Source organism: Lissotriton helveticus, chromosome 1_1 (assembly GCF_964261635.1).
Source record: "Lissotriton helveticus chromosome 1_1, aLisHel1.1, whole genome shotgun sequence".
Classification (NCBI taxonomy): Eukaryota; Metazoa; Chordata; class Amphibia; order Caudata; family Salamandridae; genus Lissotriton; species Lissotriton helveticus.
This window is the reverse complement of record NC_136057.1, coordinates 702,941,481-702,960,059: the sequence shown is the minus strand read 5'-3', so window position 1 is coordinate 702,960,059 and position 18,579 is coordinate 702,941,481. Positions and strand designations below refer to the sequence as shown.

At 45.7% G+C, this 18,579-nt stretch overlaps 1 protein-coding gene across 2 annotated transcripts in view; it reads left to right on the top strand.

Annotated features, from left to right (window-relative positions):
* The first annotated feature begins 322 nt into the window (after nt 1-322).
* ACSS3 (acyl-CoA synthetase short chain family member 3) overlaps nt 323-18,579 on the top strand; it is a 1,350,383-nt gene continuing 1,332,126 nt past the window's right edge. The window contains exon 1 of one of the 2 annotated variants that reach the window (XM_078674232.1): nt 323-905. In XM_078674232.1, the coding sequence (XP_078530358.1) occupies nt 475-905 (431 nt within the window). In that variant the 5' untranslated portion in view covers nt 323-474. The remainder of the gene's footprint in view (nt 906-18,579) is intronic. The other variant, XM_078674231.1, reaches the window with a different exon arrangement.

The following is an 18,579-nucleotide window of genomic DNA, read 5'->3' as shown; positions in this document are numbered from 1 at the left end:
CAGCCTCCTCTGTGTATGTTTTTTGTATTTAAAATGTTTATAGCAAGCATAAGGTGGCCACATTTGGTTGACAGCATATTTTCTATTCTTTTTTCATTTTTGTAGGAAGGTCTTGCAACAAAAAATATTTCTTTGAAATAACTATTGCATCAGCTAGTGAAGACCAGACCTACAGGCTTTGCCAATGTTTGTTTTAGATTCAGTGTAAATGTCGTGCTACGCTTCTTTTCAAGATGTCCACCTTTTTCTCTCCCAGTTTTCTGCGACACTCCCAGTACTCGGGTTACAAGCGTCTATGTTTCTCTACGTCAGAAAAAAATGTGACTTTAGTTTATCAGTTACAGCTGGAGTCCAGGAACTGCAAACATTCTGTACTCCAGGCCGGGGTTTTCTGTCAGCACCACACTTCATAGTAAACGACATCACTTCGAGTGCGGGAGCACAGGAGTGTGCAGCAAGAAGTCTAAAGCGAAAATGAAAACATACTTCACCCGCGTGAACTTTCCAAAACGTCTCTTTTCGCACAGATATGCAGAAAAAAGTACCACGTCCGTAGCACGCACTAAATTGAGACTCTACACGGAATCATATGTGCAGGAGACTGAAAGTTTGACTTTTACGAGTGCAACAGAGCAGCCTGGTCGTCTTCCTCGGACTCAGCCGCCAAGATCATTGGGGTTTCCCGTGTTATTCTCACGCAGACAGCTGTGTTCTGCTCCACCTGGTCCCTGCTTTCGGAACTTTTCTCTCTTGAGCCGTTACTGCCAGCAGGCCAGCTATGACCAGGTGTTCCGGGCTTCTTTGCAGGATCCCGAAAACCTATGGAGCGAGGCAGCTGGTAATATTACTTGGTTTAAGCCATGGACTAAAACAATGGATAACTCCAGCCCGCCTGGCACCAACTGGTAAGTGTAATTTTGTCTATAGCGCATTTGTGCATATTAACACCTTGTCAAATAAATGTCCAGCGGCAGTTCGTGGGTGGGGGTGTACTTTGTGCAATAATCGACTGTGCAATGCCGCATTATACAAATTCTTGTCCCTTCATTATCGGCAACCAATAAACTACGTATGCTACTAAAATCTATCCAGGGGTTGTATGCCACATTTAACGTGTACTGTTAAAGTAAAAACACTGTGAAATCAACTTCTCGTGAAAAACACAGGCGATATGTTATGTAAAATAAAGCGCGTGCAGAGAAGCTTTCCAGTATGCAGGTGGTGTAGGTGGAAACAACGCACCTGGCTGGATTTGAGAAAAGTGTTAATTGCTTTCAAAGGGATTTGTGGATTGTTATGCGTGTAATGAAGAAAGAACGACGGGCATGCTCGCTGAACTGTTCAGAAGAAAGACTAAACAAAAACACATTTCATTGACACCCCCACATTCCCCGCATAATCGCTGAGACAAGGGTGCATAGAGCAGCTAGAGAGTGGTACTATGTGAGTGCCCCTATCTGTCTGAATGAATGAAACCACACCAAGCCACGTAAGTTAAGGCCTGCAAATCTCACTGCTGTGAGCGTAAGCAGCAGTAAGCGTGTTGAACACTAAACTTGTGTGACCTTTCATAGATTTCCTTCCAAGCAGGCTCGTGCCGTTTCCGGCATATCCAGCCAATCCTGGCTTTACAGCCAAACGCTCTGCATTCTGGGACTTGGAATGCCACCATATACAAGATCTAGAATGCATGATAGTGTAACTGGGTAAAAAACATACTATAGTCCTAAATTACTTTACAGGTGACGTGAGGTTGCTTTTGACATTTGTTGAAAACATACCCTCCCGTTTGTTTGATTTAAAGTGTGGGAAATGGAAATTTAAATATTTGGAAAACTGGGAGCGGGTGGGGTCTATAATCAACTTCTCGTGAAAAACACAGGTAATATTTTATGTAAAATAAAGCGCGCGCAGAGAAGCTTTCCGGTATGCAGGCGAAAAAAACGCACCTGGCTGGATTTGAGAAGAGTGTTAATTGCTTTCAAAGGGATTTGTGGATTGTTATGCGTGTAATGAAGAAAGAACGACGAGCATGCTCGCTGAACTGTTCAGAAGAAAGACTAAACAAAAACCCATTCCATTGACACCCCCACATGATCACTGAGACAAGGGTGCATAGAGCAGCTAGAGAGTGGTACTATGTGAGTGCCCCTATCTATCTGTCTGAATGAAACCACACCACGCCACGTAAGTTGAGGCCTGCAAATCTCACTGCTGTGAGCGTAAGCAGCAGAAAGCGTGTTGAACACTAAACTTAGATTTCCTTCCAAGCAGGCTCGTGCCGTTTCCGGCATATTCAGCCAATCCTGGCTTTACAGCCAAACGCTCTGCATTCTGGGACTTGGAATGTCACCATATACAAGATCTAGAATGCATTGACAGTGTAACTGGGTAAAAAACATACTATAGTCCTAAATTACTTTACTGGGGACGTGAGGTGGCTTTTGACAGTTGTTGAAAACATACCCACCCGCTTGTTTGATTTAAAGTGTGGGAAATGGAAATTTAAATATTTAGAAAACTGGAGCGGGTGGGGTCAAAATCGCTCAAGGTACAGTCCATTCATTGTCAACCTGTCGACCAGTACATATAGCTTCTGTTTATGAATGTAGCCGTCGAAGAAAATAACGATAATGAGAAATGTGAGAGTAACATTCAAAACGCTTACTGTACCGGTCAGAAATTAATTATATTGCATGATAGTTTGTGGTGGATAAGGAATCTGCTGGAAAGTCTCAGGGTGTAAAAAACACTTGTACAATTCTGATGGCTAATCCACTTGTTCTATAGATTTTGGTGCAATTTGTATTTCGCGGATTTTATCCAATCACAGCCATCAGGGTTGGAGTTTACATGCTCGCTGCAGAGCCCTGCGTACAGACTGCAGGTGAAAGCATCGTACCCTTGAGGTTCATGCATTGATGCAGAGTTTCTTCTGTAATCTGCAGACTGCCAAGTCTCCAAACCTGCTCTAACAGCTCGGGGGTCTTTATGATGGCAGCAAGCGTGTGCAGCATGCATGCTGCAAGTCATATGTCTGAATTCCTACAATTCACTTTATATTTCGTGTGGCATAAATATTATTTATGTAATAATTATTATCGCTACACGCTATCCCAAAATGCATCCTAAATAATGTGCGTTCAATAAACATATACTTTTTTCCTATCTTGAAGTGAGGACAGAATGCTGTCCTCCTAAGCCGAAAGCATGTGCCACGAAACCTTGGCATTCGAGGCTCTTTTCCATCTGTCTGGCTTCGGCCACCTTGCTTAATGTGCAATTAGTCGTTCCTTTTGTCTGAGTGCCCTTTCTGACAGCAGATATCACAATTCAAACAAAGCACAGATGGGCAGTGCCGTGCCTTGACCCTAGCCACTGAAGCTAAGGAAGGCAACGATTTACTCTGTGTATCACGGCACGGATAGGCCAAGGTCTAACATTGGGACATTGAAGTGTCCTACGTTTTCAATCTCCCGAAAACGCTTGCAATTGCTTTCCAAAATGAAAGTGGAAAAATATGTGTTGTCGCCCACAAATTGAGACCACTCGCTTTCTCATAGCAGAAAAGGCCACTTTATTCAGGATATGAACTTCATAAATTTCCCAACAGATCATCAAACATGTAAATTTGGCATTTGAACCGAAACCATTTCTTTATTTATTTATTTATTTCCTTTCATGATAAATTTAGACTTTATACCGAAACCATCAAATAATCTCTTTTCTTGTATTGAACTCATCATAACTTCCCCAACATTTTCTTTCCATTTTTTCCCCTCCATTGTTCTGTATAATTCCCCCTATCTAACTAATAACTGGAGGAGCCCGCTCTAGACCCCTCCTCCCTGGGGATTTTACGCCTCAAGCCATCTGTACTGGGAAACGCATCCTGAAGTGGCAAAGCACTATATAAATATATATATGTGCAAATACTCCAATATATGCTCGGAAACTAAGCGATACACCAATGCATATATATATATACTATACGCAACACATATAACGCGTTGTTCTTCTTCACAGAGTACATCGTCTGTGTCTCCCTCTCCTGCTTTTTTTTTTTTTTTTTTTTTGGGAGGGTGGGTGGGATTCTGCTAAGAAAAAACTAAACGCCCTCTCTAAAACTCCCTGCGCCTAATCTCCTCAGCACTACGCTAAGCTAACTGCCCTGACGCTCTCTCTAGCCCGCTCCTGGACCCTACCATTCTGGGCGAAATCCGCAGGGGGAGACGTCTCGCGCCGCTCACCCCTGCGGGGCCATTGATACTAGCAGAATCCGTGGAAATTTGAGCAACTGCTGCTAAATACATTCTGTTCAGTTGAGGCCAGAACTGTTGTGTTGCCTTACTGTGCCTGAGCAAAAGTGAGATTGTTTGTCGTCGGCAGATCCCGTTTCAAAAATAATAAATCCAAATGGTTCATACTGTATGCCAACAAAGTATATATAAAAACAAAAAAATACACGTTCTTCCTGCCCCTGGCCTTTTCATTCAAAGGCCAAATACTTTTATTTGACCTGTACACATTCTCACTTATTTATTTAATCAGTGTTTTTTTATATAGCGCGAACATGACCCATTTGGGTATCAGAGCGCTTCACAGTGATAACGTATTCCTGTTAACCTAGTTCGATAAGGGCATTATACATAACTAGAGAGCGCAAACAATAACTTCTAAGAGCAACGATGACATCTGCAGATTAACAATATGAGTCTAAAGGATACATATTATAAAATTAGTACACTTAAATAAAAATAGCTAATCTACATTTACAGTTTGACTGGCAATATGACTCTGACTAGTTACTACGCTAGAATCTCCGAGGTAAGTTGGATAGGTCAGATTTGCTTCATTTTGGGATTCTTCTGGTGCGGACAAATTACATGTCCATGGGGGAATATGTGATAATCTCTAAACGGATCTTTAAGTAATTATTCAGTAGTTGGTTAAGGTAGAAATTTGCTCATTAGAAATATTTTGGCTTCCTTTTTGAAGCTTGATGTGGTCTAGATCCTTCTAATGTTTAGAGGCAGAGATTTGCATATTCTAGGTGCGGCTCACGAGAACCCTCTGTTGTAGGTTTTCTTCTTCTGAGAGAATGGTGGTTTCAGCACTAGATCTCTACCTCCTCTAGTTATCTCCAATTTCTGAGCTAGATAGGACAGTGTTTTAAGTGTTTCGCTTTGTGATACAAATCATTTTGAGTTAAATTTCTGGCTTTGTATGGTAGCCAATTCAGAGCCTTCAGGTGTGGAGAGATGTGGTTGTATTTTCTAGAACCTGTTATGAGTTGAGCAGGCTTTTAGTAAAGCTGTTGAGATCTTGGGTAGACCGGATATAGTAGTGCAACCGTATTAGATCCTTGAGATGAGTAATGCCTGTACTGCCATTTTGAGGTCTGTTGTTTCGATGAATGTTTTTAGTTTTATAATATAGCTCAGCTGAAACTGGGCAGCTTTAGCCAACGAGTTGATGTGGGTTTGCATATTCAAGTTTTTATCTAGCGAGATTTATAGTGATTTGGTTGAGTCCACTAAGTTCGGGGTGTAGTTTAGCGCGGTGATGATCTTGGTCCATTCCTTTTTTAACAGAAGAGCTTTTGGTGGGGGATATTAGTAGGAATTCTTTTTTTTTGTGAGTTAAGTTTAAGCGTATTGTTGGTTGACCATTGGACAGTCGCCTTTAATCCTTCATTAGTTGTTTTGATCTTCTCCAATGACAACATTTTAGTCTATGTGTCATCTGCATACATGTGGAAGGAGATGTTGGTGAGACGTAGTATTTCAATTGGAGGTTCCATATATAAGTTAAATAGTGATGGGAAAGATGTAATCCTTGTGGTATTCCTGTCGGATTGGGGGAAGGCGATGATCTCATAAAATTAGCTTGAATTGTAGGATCTGTAACCAGAGGTCTTACATTTAACATGGAAGAGCAGTAGAATTTCTGATGAGTGTTCTTTTGAAAAATTATTTCAAATTCTGTATAATTATGAGGATCATTTTTATCAATCAGGGTATTGTAAATCACAGCGCTAGGGGGGTGGGGACAGCAGCTCCTTTCAGTCGAAGGGCCAGCTCTTGAGGGTCTTCCTGAAGATGTTTAGAGAGGGGGCAGGTCTACTGTTGATCAGGAGCTCGTTCCAGGTCTTGGCCGCGGTGTAAGATAAGGCTCTCCCACCCGTTCTGGCTCTGTGGATGCATGGGGTTTCGGCGAGGTCTGCGGATTGGAAGCTTCTCTCGGGTACGTGAAGGGAGATTCTCTGGTTGAGGTATTGTGGTCTGGTGTTGTGGAGGCATTTGTAGGCGTGGGTTACTCTTTTTTTGACAGGGAGCCAGTGGAGGTCTTGCAGGCGTTGGGTGATGTGTTCTTGTCGAGGGAGCCCGAGGACGAGTCTGGCTGCGGTCTTCTGTATCTTTTTGAGTTTGCGGAGCAGAACATTGTTGATTCTGGCATAGAGGGCCTTTCCGTAGTCCAGTCGGCTGGTTATGAGTGCATGGGTGACAGTCTTTCTTGATTCAGGGGGTATCCATTTGATGGCTTTTTAGCTTCTTGGTATGTAACTATTCTCTAGTCTAATTACATCCTTTACAGTCTAGTTGAAGGAGTGTAGCAGGTTTGAAGGGAGAAGCAGTTAGGCATTCATTGTAGACGTTCTAATCACAAGCTGCATTGTGAAAGTAACATTTTTGGTGCCATGGGCCAAAAGTGCCCGATACCATTTAACTAAATGTTTTAAAATGTTATTTTTAAGTCTTCTGTTTACCTTAACCAAAACTATAACCCCCAGAAATCATGATATTGCTAAATGAAAGCGTAGAACTACAAATATTTTAGCCTTACATAGAGGCACATGGTCGGCCAACTCTTCTGCTATGCTCGCAAGCTGCTAACTAGTCGCCCCCCCATGTCTTTGCACTGTATAAGCGACCTTATTGTAAAGATGAGCTTCAAATGACTCTACCATCTGCATATAGAATTTAAGGAAAATCCCCCATAGAGTGTTTGAAATGTTGGTTTGTGCATTTTATTAATTTATATTTCTGGGGCTCGAGTAGGTGCTAAAGTGTTGCCAAGTTGACTAACAGAGTACTTGTAGACAAGTGACAATAAAGCTAACATTTAGCTAACACATTTGGATGCAAGGCTTTAATAGAATATTGTGAGGTATGGGGTTCTGACTCATTTCAGCTCTCTAGATATATTTTCCTGGTTGGAGCTCCTGGTTTTGAATATCTGCTGTCAGTGACTTTCACTAGCTGCTAGCCTTGGTTAAATGTATTTGCGTGCTAGCAGCCAGTACCTACCTTTTAAATAAGGTCTTCTGCTGTGAAGGCAGGATAAGAGACTCTGGTCTGGGTAAAAGCAATCTGCGCATAGACATGTGCACCCGTGTGCAGGCTCTGCATGTGCAAGTGTTGTCTAACTCAATATCAGCACACAAGTAGGCTGTCGCAGATGGGACCATATAAGTTAATTGGGCATTGAAAAACAAATCTCCTAATTTCTTTATTGACTCTAGTGTCAGTCTGTAGTTCTTCACTGTAAGTCTGTGGTGCCTTACTATATGCACTTGGCGAAAGCTGCACCAGCAATGAAGTGGCTGAATTTGGAAAAGAGTTAAACATCTTTTGTTAGGCAAACAATGGTCCGAAGTGTACATATAGCCTTAATTTGGCCATATTTGCACTCCCTTTTTTTTTGTTTACAAAGTTTTATGTAGTGCGAATTTGACCCGAAGGTATCAGGTATCAGAGCGCTTTACACGAGCACCAGTTGCATTATATGAGGACACATTTCTTTTTGTTAGGCACGGGAAGATTAAGTGACTTGCCCGGAATTATAGGATGTTGCGCGTCTTTGACGAGACTCGAACCCTATTCCCCAGATTTGAGGTGGACTGCCCTAGCTGTTATGTTATATCCTCTCCTTCATGTAATTTGGATTTTAGTAATTTTTTTCTGTGTCAGATTAGAGCTTTCAACTATCCTGCTGGACCAAGTTTATCACTCTTCCTGCTTAATGTTCCCTAAAGCCTTCCTCACATAATAGGCCCATTGGTAGGAGATTAAGTCTGTTTTTAGGAGAGGAGAGGAATGGGGTAAATTCTGTATAGGTTAATTGAATCCACACTGCCTAACAAGCCTGGGCCTGCTGTTCCAAGAGAGAACAAAGGGAAGAAGCCAGCTTTTTGCCCCCATTCTCTTTGAAGATTCGAGGGAAGGAACACGTTTGGCAGAGGCAGCTGCATGCTGGCTTACAGCTCTTAGAGAGTTGTGACCATTGACCATTTGAGCTGCCATATTTGAAAGTACGAAGATACCATGAAGGAGGGATAGTGCTTGAGTGATGGCATGTCATCTTTGGATTGGGCAGAAGCACTAATTTCTGAAATGTTTGACCCCAACTCAGAAACGCCTGCACAAGTGCAAGACAGAAAAGTACTGAAATGTGCAGAAGACTAGGATAGGTGGAGCCCTCTTGGATAAACGTCTGTCTTGAGTGAGGGAACATTACAGAATTATACTGAATTAGACTTCGTGGACCTATGTCTCGATGGCAGGTGGCCCTGGCTTCCTCACTCCTACTTCTGGACAGTATCAGTGTGCACTTACTGGGAATGAGGAAGGGCGGTTCCCCCTGGAGCTTCCGAGATCTGGTCCTATTTGGGAAGACCACTCAAGAGGGACTACCCTGACTCCTGCTGGACACAAATATGCCCTGAAAGGGGCCCCAGGTGGTCTTGGCAGTGAACACGTGCAGGGTAATATGGATTGAGATTCTTGAGGTGCTGCTAAGGGGGATCCCAGGCCAAGGAGAAGTACCAGGAGTCCAGATGTACAAGCAGGCCCTGGGTCCTGTCAAGAAGCCTTATAGCAGGCTTTGAGGAGGTAAGGGGCAGAATCGCAGGCCCTGAGCCCATCTTCATTTTATCGGCCAGGAGGTCTAATACTATCACTCCAGCAGGGGGTCAGTTGTGGCACCTAGGATTGGGTAGAGGTGCCTAGCTTCTAGAACTTTCTACCCGGTCATAAAAACTCCTGCACAACAGGGAGAGAGTTGAGAAGTCACTGGACCTGGGAGTGATGAGTAATACTCAGCTGGTAGGAGAAATCACCCAACTAGACTGCAAGGATGGGTTTTGGCCCCAGCTGGAACCCAGCGACTGGCAGTGTTCTGCCAGGGCCAGTAGCGTAGGCCTCCTTATACCATCTCAGAGACAGTAACAAAATAGACCTTTGTGGGGATAGTCTAGAGGTTTCCACTGAACCTTTCGTGGAGTGGCCCTGCTGCTGGGTGATCCCCATCCAGACACACAGGTGCCCTGTAAGATGACCAAAGGCATGGGGTGTGGGAAGTGTGGCAGGGATGGTACTCTGCTGGTTTGCTGTGAAGGGCCTGTTGAAGATGCCCTCGGTGAATGCAGGTGCCAGGAGCCTAGGCAAAGGACAGGTTCAGCAGTAGGAGCCATAAAAATTCAGCTGTAGACCAAGAATTACATTCAAAGTCCAGGAATCCTGGAAAATTCCCCTGTGGTCTCTACAGATTGATACCAGGAGTAAACCAACACGTCCCTCAAGAAAATAGACCCTATAGGGCAGCAGAAAAACACGCAAAGTTCAGATGACTGGGGCGACCGGGCATGAAACCTAGTGGGTTGGAGCAACGTCAAAAATTTTAATAGGGAGGGGGACCATCCTCTGGGGTCCAATGCAGAACGAGAATGTGCCACAGTTCACCTTTCTCTTTAATCCATGGGGGCCCCCAATTCCCAAGGGCCATAGGCAGACCAGGCCGGGTGCTCCCCCCTGTTGGGGTGGTCGTGCCTGGCATCCGGATTCCCACCCGCTGCAGGAAAACAAGCAATTTCCTGATCCCATCCATGTCTGCTTCCAGAGGACGGGAGAACAGGAGAAGGTGCTGGCTCCTCAGCGTGCGGCACCCAGGAAGGGTGTCCTGTGTGGGGGGAGCAAGCAGGGACTACTGGGGGAGCCCCGAAGCTCCAACGAAAGGCAGCATCAGGGTGCCCAAATGGGCACGGGCACCCGGTGTAAAAAACAAGCAAATTAGAAAACACTGCACAAGGCAGCTTTTGAGGGCGAAATATTGTGATTCTCCACTGCGGCGAAGCGGCTAATTAAATAAGAATGTCTCAGGGAAAGGAGTGAACAAGAAACGTCTGGGGCCTCCAGAAATTTACATAGTGTTCTTTTCTGGTGCTCAGGAAGGGCAAAGGCACCACCAACATGTGCAAATAGTGTTTAGGGGGATGCATAAGTACAACAGGAGATGCCCCAAAAAGGTTGTCTTGTGTCTCCGAGGGGGGTATATATTAATGCCCCAGGAGACGTTTTCTACTGTTTCAAGTACTGTCACAAAGCTCAGAGGCTCTAGAGTGTGTGCCTGTTGGTCCTAAAGCTGCAGTAGCAATATGTTAACTCTGAAAGAAAGTCTCTTGCTCATTGAATTCAATTAATAAAGCTCTTCATGAATGATGATCTCGACAAGATATGTGGTATGTTTTTACGATGCTTATTGACAAAAGATGGTATCGTCCACATTGATTGACTGCACTCATTTTATACTGTCTGTTTTTGCTTTTATTAATGTAGTGACACTCTGACAAAGCCAGTAAGCCTGCCTTTTTGGTAATGCCACCCCCTTATATTCTGTTTAATATAACGGGGGTTCGTGTAATTGTAGCTTTCAGGGCTTGCTCGGTACATACTTTGTTCCGAGGGTATCAGCAAAGGTAAATCCGTCTACCCCATCACATACATTTGAAAATGAATGCAAATTATTAAGTAATATGTGTGCAATAAAGTGCTTTCCTTTTTATAAGAAAAAGCTCTGACTGGACAGTGAGTGTTGTTGTTGCATACCAGCGAGCTGGGGCACTAGCCCAATGCCACCATCCCTGGAATCGGCTTTGTACTGCTCTGCTTCATTACCATGAGAAAGTCAAGTGTTACAATGGAGAGTTTCATGTGCCAGGATTCCTGGCCCCGGCACCTAGATGTTTATTTTTAAAAGAAGCAGGAACAAAAGCTAAATCAGAATATGTTTGTTATTTTACTTAAAGAAGCAGACTGATGGAATTCGTGGTGCTGCCGGATACCATATTTATGTCTGCAGTCTTAAACCACTCAGTAATCGATATCAAAGAAAACTGTCCTGTCCTGTAGAAAAACTGTGTTTTGTATTTATTACTTAAGTCACCACGTAAACCCATCAGGCTGGGTGTTTAATGCATGAATGTAGGACATGCTAAATAGGAAAGAAAAGTATGTCCCCTCAGCACACATTGAATTTGCTGTTTGCCTCTTTGTGGGTAATGTTGCTTTTTCCTAAAAACATGCCTGGTCGTCATTAAAAGCCTATAGTTTGAATTCACATCTGAAAATAGTAAAGCTTACTTGAATGTACTTTTCCCCCAAAGTCTAGTTCAGTGGTGAAAATAGATTTTTGATTTCTGTAATGAAAATGTAACTTAAAAAGTACATGGTTTGCCTTCAGGAAGCCTAAAAGAATTAAGCCAATTCTTCTGGACTGCCTGTTCTACAATGGTCATTATTAGCATTCTGAATTGGTGTGAAGTGTTCACTTTCCAAAAGTCAATACAGCCAAAAACTAAGAGGACCCGGAGGAGCAACTTGGGTAGACCGGTAACTACTGTGGAAAATTAGTGCGTTTTGGTGAACATTATCTGCGCCATCTTGCCTCTTCCCCTGATGCCACACTTTTGTCGTGCACGCCCGCCATTTTAAGATGCCCCGATCAGAACCAACCCTTTTGCATGCCGCTGGCCCCTGACATAGCCCTTTGCCTTCGCTAAGCCTGCCCGCTGGCCACCCCCCTGCTTGCACCTGCCTGGAGTCATAAAACCCTCTTCGGCGCTGCTCTGCCCCCGGCCCTCATCCTGTTCCCAGCGCGACACCTCCCTGCTTTCCTTTCATGATCTCCGGCCCTTAGATGCAAACCCCCTTTTTCCCCGTGTGCCCGTTTTGTCCTCCCCGTTCCCAAGCCGACACCCAGCTCTGCCGATACCACCCTCGCCCCTCCCCGTACAATAGAAAGCTTCCCCCATCAAAGAAATCCCCGGGTTGATCAAAGCCCCCACCCCATGAGATCCAATCAGACTCCCCTCATCCCGTGAATCGGCGGATTATCCAGCTGCGCGATGCTCACCACCTGTTGTGATTAGGGTGGGGACTTCAACTGTAAATGTGTGTGGGAACGGGCCCCAAAGGGGGATTCCGGGTAGGTCTTTCCGTATATCAAAGCTTTGTCACATGTATGTAAACTGCAATAAAAACCTTAAACACTGTATATAAGGGGCCAGGCCTCAAACGTAAGTTAGAGCACCTCAGAACGATACCTTCTGTCCGTTTCGTTGTGTTCTCCTCCGGAGAGAATAAAAAAACCTTGTTTCCTGCTTTCTAGTCTCCAGCGCCTGCCTCTTCATTGATTTAAATAACTAGAGGGTCACAGAGGCAATACCGCCGGGCAAATATCGATTGTCCCCGACCCGATTGAAACTGTTTTTACAATTGGCGTCCCAAGCGTGGGGCCCATCAGCGACTCGTGGATCCAGTGGGAGAGGTCCCGACGACAGAGTGAACGACTGCAACGATCGGGAGAGCTCTTGCCCAATAGACCCTCGTCTGGCAGCCGATCATCCGAACTTCACTAGTTCCGAACAGACCTCTCTCGAGTGATCTACGGTCCTGACTGGGAACCATCAGGAGTGCCGTGAGAAATACGAGAAAAAGAGGACGATCGGGCGCTGGATTCGGAAGACAAGAAACTGTCCACATGGTCCGGGTAAGGTCGTGTTGCCACGACAAATTGCGAAAGAATTTGTTTTGATTGATTGTCAAAAAAATACTAGTATTGCCTTGTTTATTTTTATTTAGAGATTCACTGTCTGCAAACGGAGAAGCAACAGGCTCTCTCTCCCTTTGCAAGCAGTGGAGGATAAGTAGGGTAGCAGCCGTGCTTGTTCTTTTTCTCCCCCACTCAATAATTGCTTGAAACTGAACTGTTGTTCACAAACTATTGTTTCCTGGAGATTCTCTGTCTGCAAGCAGGGAAGAGACCATCCTTTTTGCAGATAGTGAAAAGGGTAGGTGACGCAGATCTTTGCGGTCCTACTCATTCTCCCCATTGTTATTTTGTTGGTCTATTGGTTTTTTTGGGATCCATGAGGTATTCACTGCCTGCAAACAACGTAGAATAGAAATATTCTGTCTAGTCTTTGCACCTAGTGATAAGATAGGCAGTGCTGACTTTTTAGTCCCTCGTTACGAGCCGTCATGTCTGTCTTCTCCCCATTGATAAATAGCCTGTTTAGCCCGGACCGGGTGTTAGAGGTGGACCATATGGCTCCACTAGAAGGCACCCCTAATAAGGACATGTTCATAAACTATGGGTTAGTTACCATAGCTTATAATAAATTATGGCACAGGTATACCGAAGATAGCCAAGACAAACAGTGGCCACTGGCAGGATCCTTCGACCTTGATAAAATAGAAACGTTAGAAATAGCCCTTCGAAATAATAAGACGACGCCAATTATGCTCGACAGTCTCGGTATGTGGCGCGGAGAGGCTACGAAACGACAGAGAAAAGACGAGGATAAACCAAGTAGGGAAATATACCGACAGGACAACCCCAGGACACCGCTACCCACAACTTACCCCCCGACACTATACCAAGGACGACCAGACTTAGGGTCAGACCAATGCGCTTTTTGTAGGTATGTCGGACACTGGAAAGCCCAATGCCCGACTCTACTGAGCGTGAGTAGGAGCAGAGGACCGACAGGAACGACAGACCGACAGTACGAGAAAAGGCGCGAGACAGAGAAGAACCCGACTTACATAGACAGACCAGACAGAACCACCACGTTTGATTATGCCCGATGGCACAGATTTCGCCAGGAAAATCTCAGCGGCATGATCAAGTTCTCCTAGGTCGGGCAATGTCAAGACGGGAACCCAGCCTCGTTTAAAAACTTACAGACGGAAAGAGATAATTATGACCGATAACTGTTTTTTATATTTGTCTTGGGTCTTTGTATGTCGTACTTGTACTGTCCCCCGTCTGAGTTCGTGTGTATGTAATGTACAAATCTGCGTCATCCCTTTTACACGTGTTTCCGTGTTACTCGACCCCTGTTAGCAGAAACTTAGCATAAAAGCAACCTGGAAAGAAAGAAATGATAAAACAAAATCCGTAGAACATTAATAAACTTGAACTTTTAATTTAAACACCACAAACAAGGAATAATAACGATAAACTGTAGAAAACGGAAGTCAAACAGAACATTCGCCCCCCCCCCCATTCTAGAACCTTCCAAAGTAGGGCAGGGTTACGGCTACGCCCAACCAACGGCAACCCATATAAGGCGAGCCCCGCCGCCAACTCTTGGTCAGGAAATCTTAACGTATGGGGGAGCCGGAGGAGAGGCGGGAGCCCGCAGCCTGGGCATTTGCAGGTAGTCCCGCCACATGTCTCTTTGGCCGGCCGCGGCGGGCCTGGAAAGACTAAGGTAGTCCCGCCACATGTCAAGAGGAGAGCGAGGCACCTCTTCCTTTTCTCTTCCGTCACGGCCGCAGCAGTCCTGGACGGCGGGATGTCCTGCACGTACCTCCACAACAATTTGTCCAAGTTGGGCTGGGAGGGAGAGGCGACGCGGACGAGCCTCTCCCACCTCCACCGGAAGGAGGTTTCCCAGCCCCCAGCCCGGCGCCGAACACCCCCAGTCAGGCGATGGTGCCCATACTTCCACAGCACCGGACACACCATGGTGGCACCCCAGTACTTGCGCAGCACCGAACACACAATGGTGGCACCCCAGTACTTGCGCAGCACCGAACACACAATGGTGGCACCCCAGTATTTGCGCAGCACCGAACGTACAATGGTGACGCTTGGGGAACACCGGATGTGGAGAGGCCTTCATGCAGGGCGATGAAAAGGAGCGGCATGGAGTGCACCGGGAGAAGGAGACGATGTGAACGAGTCTCCCTCGCCCCCCCAGGTGGGGGCATCACAGCTGCACCCCAGCTGAACGTCCCACTCTCACAAAACAGGGACCTCTTCCCTTCACTCCAAAGGGTCTCTTCCATTCTTGCAAACTCGACGAGAGTGGCCCCTGTAGGACCTCAAAATGGCGTCTGGATCCGCTGGAAGGCGGGCCCCGGCCACTAGAGTAACTTTGACCAGCAACATAACTCGAACATTTGCCCCCTGGAGCACGAGCCCCCATCTCCGACAGCATCTCCACAGCCTTGAAGATCCTACAAAGGTCCCCGGCGGAGCCTTCGGCCTTTGCAGGTTTCCGGTAAGGGACGGCTGCTTCGATCGCCAACGAAACAAACATGACATTGCCACACCTTCTGTTAGCGTGAATTCTAGAACTGCCGAAAAGGACTCTGGTCCAGAACCGCCGAAAAGGACTCTGGTCCAAACTGCCAGTAATGGAAACATTTCCCCCTGATGCTGCTTCCGGACTGTGCCGGCCCCGCCCAAAATGGCGCTGGTATCAATCGGAACTTACGAACACCTCGTGGTGTTCCTTCGCACTAATATAAACTTGATGTTCTGAGATTTTTGTGATCCTTTGTACACTTGGCTAGAAAAGACAAGGAGAGCTCACTCGACGAACAGTATGAAAAGATCCCCGTTACAAACGTTGATTACGAATATACAATGTATTATATTTTTATAACTGATGTAAACCTCATTTACGATACATGCGTACGGTATGTATATAGGAAATCTGATTACAACTGTTATGATTATGTTTCTAAATTATGAAAATATATACCCCCGAACCCCCGGCCAATTAATAGACGTTTTAGTCTCTTACAAATGAATGAGTAAAACTTTCCGATGTTTTTACTGTTGCAAACGACACCCCCCACTGTACGCACTTTAGCCATTGCCACGACCGACCAAATACGACCACACCCTCCTAATCCGTATGCTGAAATGAATTTGCAAATTAAAGTCTTTGAAACTATGGACGGGTATTGCATGTTTTATTTTAAAACAATATGGGATGGGTAGGAAAGTTCTTTTTCTGTGCACCCTACTCTGCTCTCTCTTTAAGGTTAAAGGAAGATGGTTGCCCGGCCTTGGAGGACGGATCGGATCGACAACCCGACGCTCCGCATTAAAAGTACGCGACTGACTCATGAACTCTCGCGTAGAGGAAGACCGTGACTTCCAAGGATGGGTAAAACTAATGGTGTAAATGAGGGAATGTAAAAGGAGGGTGAAATGAAATAATGTAAATATTGTAAAGTACAACGTTCCGAAGTAGCAGGGACCCAAGAACCGAAGAACTTTAGAACGCCACGGCGTCGAAAGAGGTTTGAGGATCCCGATAGTGAGATATATCCTTTGACTAGATACCTCGCACTAGGCACCTCTGGTTTCCTTTTTATGTTTCCCCGCACACGCCCTACATGAACACACTACCCCCCCTCGACTCCGAAAACCATATCCCCGGGGACCCTGCCCCAAGGAGGAAAAGACGAGTAAGAGGTAAGTAAAGGACTTATGAATCCATGTATTTGAATGCGCGCGAATGCTGTCTCCCCCACCCCCCCCTCTTTTCCTCCCTCTGCAGGTTACGTCAGAAATTACAGCCGAGGTGTGGCGAAGATCTGAGACCTTGCCATGTCTAAATACACGAAACAGACTAGCGCCGCAGGGTGGTGCCCAAGCACGCCTGCAAACTACTCACGTATCGAACAAGCCCGAAAAATTAGCACAACCTGATAAAAAGTGACCACCCTTAAACCAGACCGGAAGAATGAACCCATGTCACGTATGATGCGAAACTGTGAGGGAATGTGTGTATGTGTGTGACTGAAGCATTGACCCAACTGGTCAAAGGACCGAGAATGCGAGAAAGTGCGACAAAATGGTACCTCCTTTTTTTCTTCTTTCCTTTTCCCAAAGCACGTCCCCTCTACCCTGTCTGATGCTCAAACTGCGTGATTACAAGATTCTAACGTGGACTCGTGAATACCCTTTGCTGTGTAATGCACTAAATAGCCTTTCTTGAATGCACTGCCGCCCTCTCCGTTGCACGTGCACTATTTAGCCTGCCGTTGCACACTCTCTCTCTCTCTCTCTCTCTCTCTCTCTCTCTCTCTCTCTCTCTCTCTCTCTCTCTCTCTCTCTCTCTCTCTCTCTCTCTCTCTCTCTCTCTCTCTCTCTCTCTCTCTCTCTCTCTCTCTCTCTCTCTCTCTCTCTCTCTCTCCTCTCTCTCTATTTTTTGCACTACCACTCTCCCGAGTGGTTAGCCCCGAAATTGGCAGATCGCCACCCCTAGCACACCACCTAATTGGCTTCAAATACCGTCAGTATTTGCACAAACATTTGTCTTTAACGCAATCACCCTGAGGCCGCGTCATTACCTCTCCTTTTCCGATAGAAGTCAATGAACCCAGGTTGGGCCGTAAGGGAAAGGACAGGTAAGACGACAGAGGTTCCCTAATCTGGCCCGAAATAAGGGAACTACATGTCAACGGCTCCTATAGTACAACACAAGGACCTCAGAATACGCGACCCTCCCCTCCCCGAATCGTCGCAATACCCAAACCAGAAAAACGATCGCCCCCGCTACCTCCCCTGTCTATGTCCCTGGTTGTCTCCCATAAAACCCCTGTCCTTCCTAGTTAAGTAACCGGGCTGTAAAAGGTTACGTAGGACCCAGAATGATGTTTCACAAGGTTAACAGATTAGACCAAGGTAAAGAAATCATCAAAATGAACCCCGCAGTAGTTGAAAAACAGGATGCACCGATAGAAAGGAAATGTTTAGCCATGTTCGTCTCTCAGCAAAATACCTGTGTAGTACCATGTTGACGACTCACTGTACCCTTTTGTAAATGTGAAACTCTAGAGAACGGCATATCTTTGCCAGATTTGTCTCCCGAAGGTGGGTTACCATCAGATGAACCGTCATGCCTGTAATAAATGATTATGAAGGAAGGTCATAGTAAATCCAGCAGGTCCGCCACCGGTCATTCATATGCCAGTTGTGAACGTTAAAACTAACGGACATTTTCATTCTTTGCCTGGAGCTGGGAGAGAAATAGACTTTTTGATTATCTTCATCCGAAAATTTTCTAAAAAACTGTCTTTTCAAACTTGTTTAAGGGTACTGCTGTTGGAGGAGAGAAGGACCGGATGTGGGAGCACGAGGCCCGACTGCAGACTAAGGGACACCTGCGACATTAGCCAAGGCGAGACCACGACTGAAAAGAGCTGCAGGACGAGGCACTGTTTTCGACGGCATGAAAAGAAAGGGTCGACCTGATGCCCCTGCTCGACGTCCAGTGCCTGTCGACAAGTCCCCGCTCTCTGAATTCCGTCACACGCCCGCCTATTTGAAGTCTCTCGTTCCCCTAGTTTGTTCCTAATTTGGCCTTGCTCCATCCCCCTTTTTCCTCTGACCTACCCTATGGACTGTCTTGAACGCTCTTCTTTCATCGGAACTTTCTGACAATCACCTCAAAGGACACGGGGCGAAAAGGACCTTTCCGACCAGAAA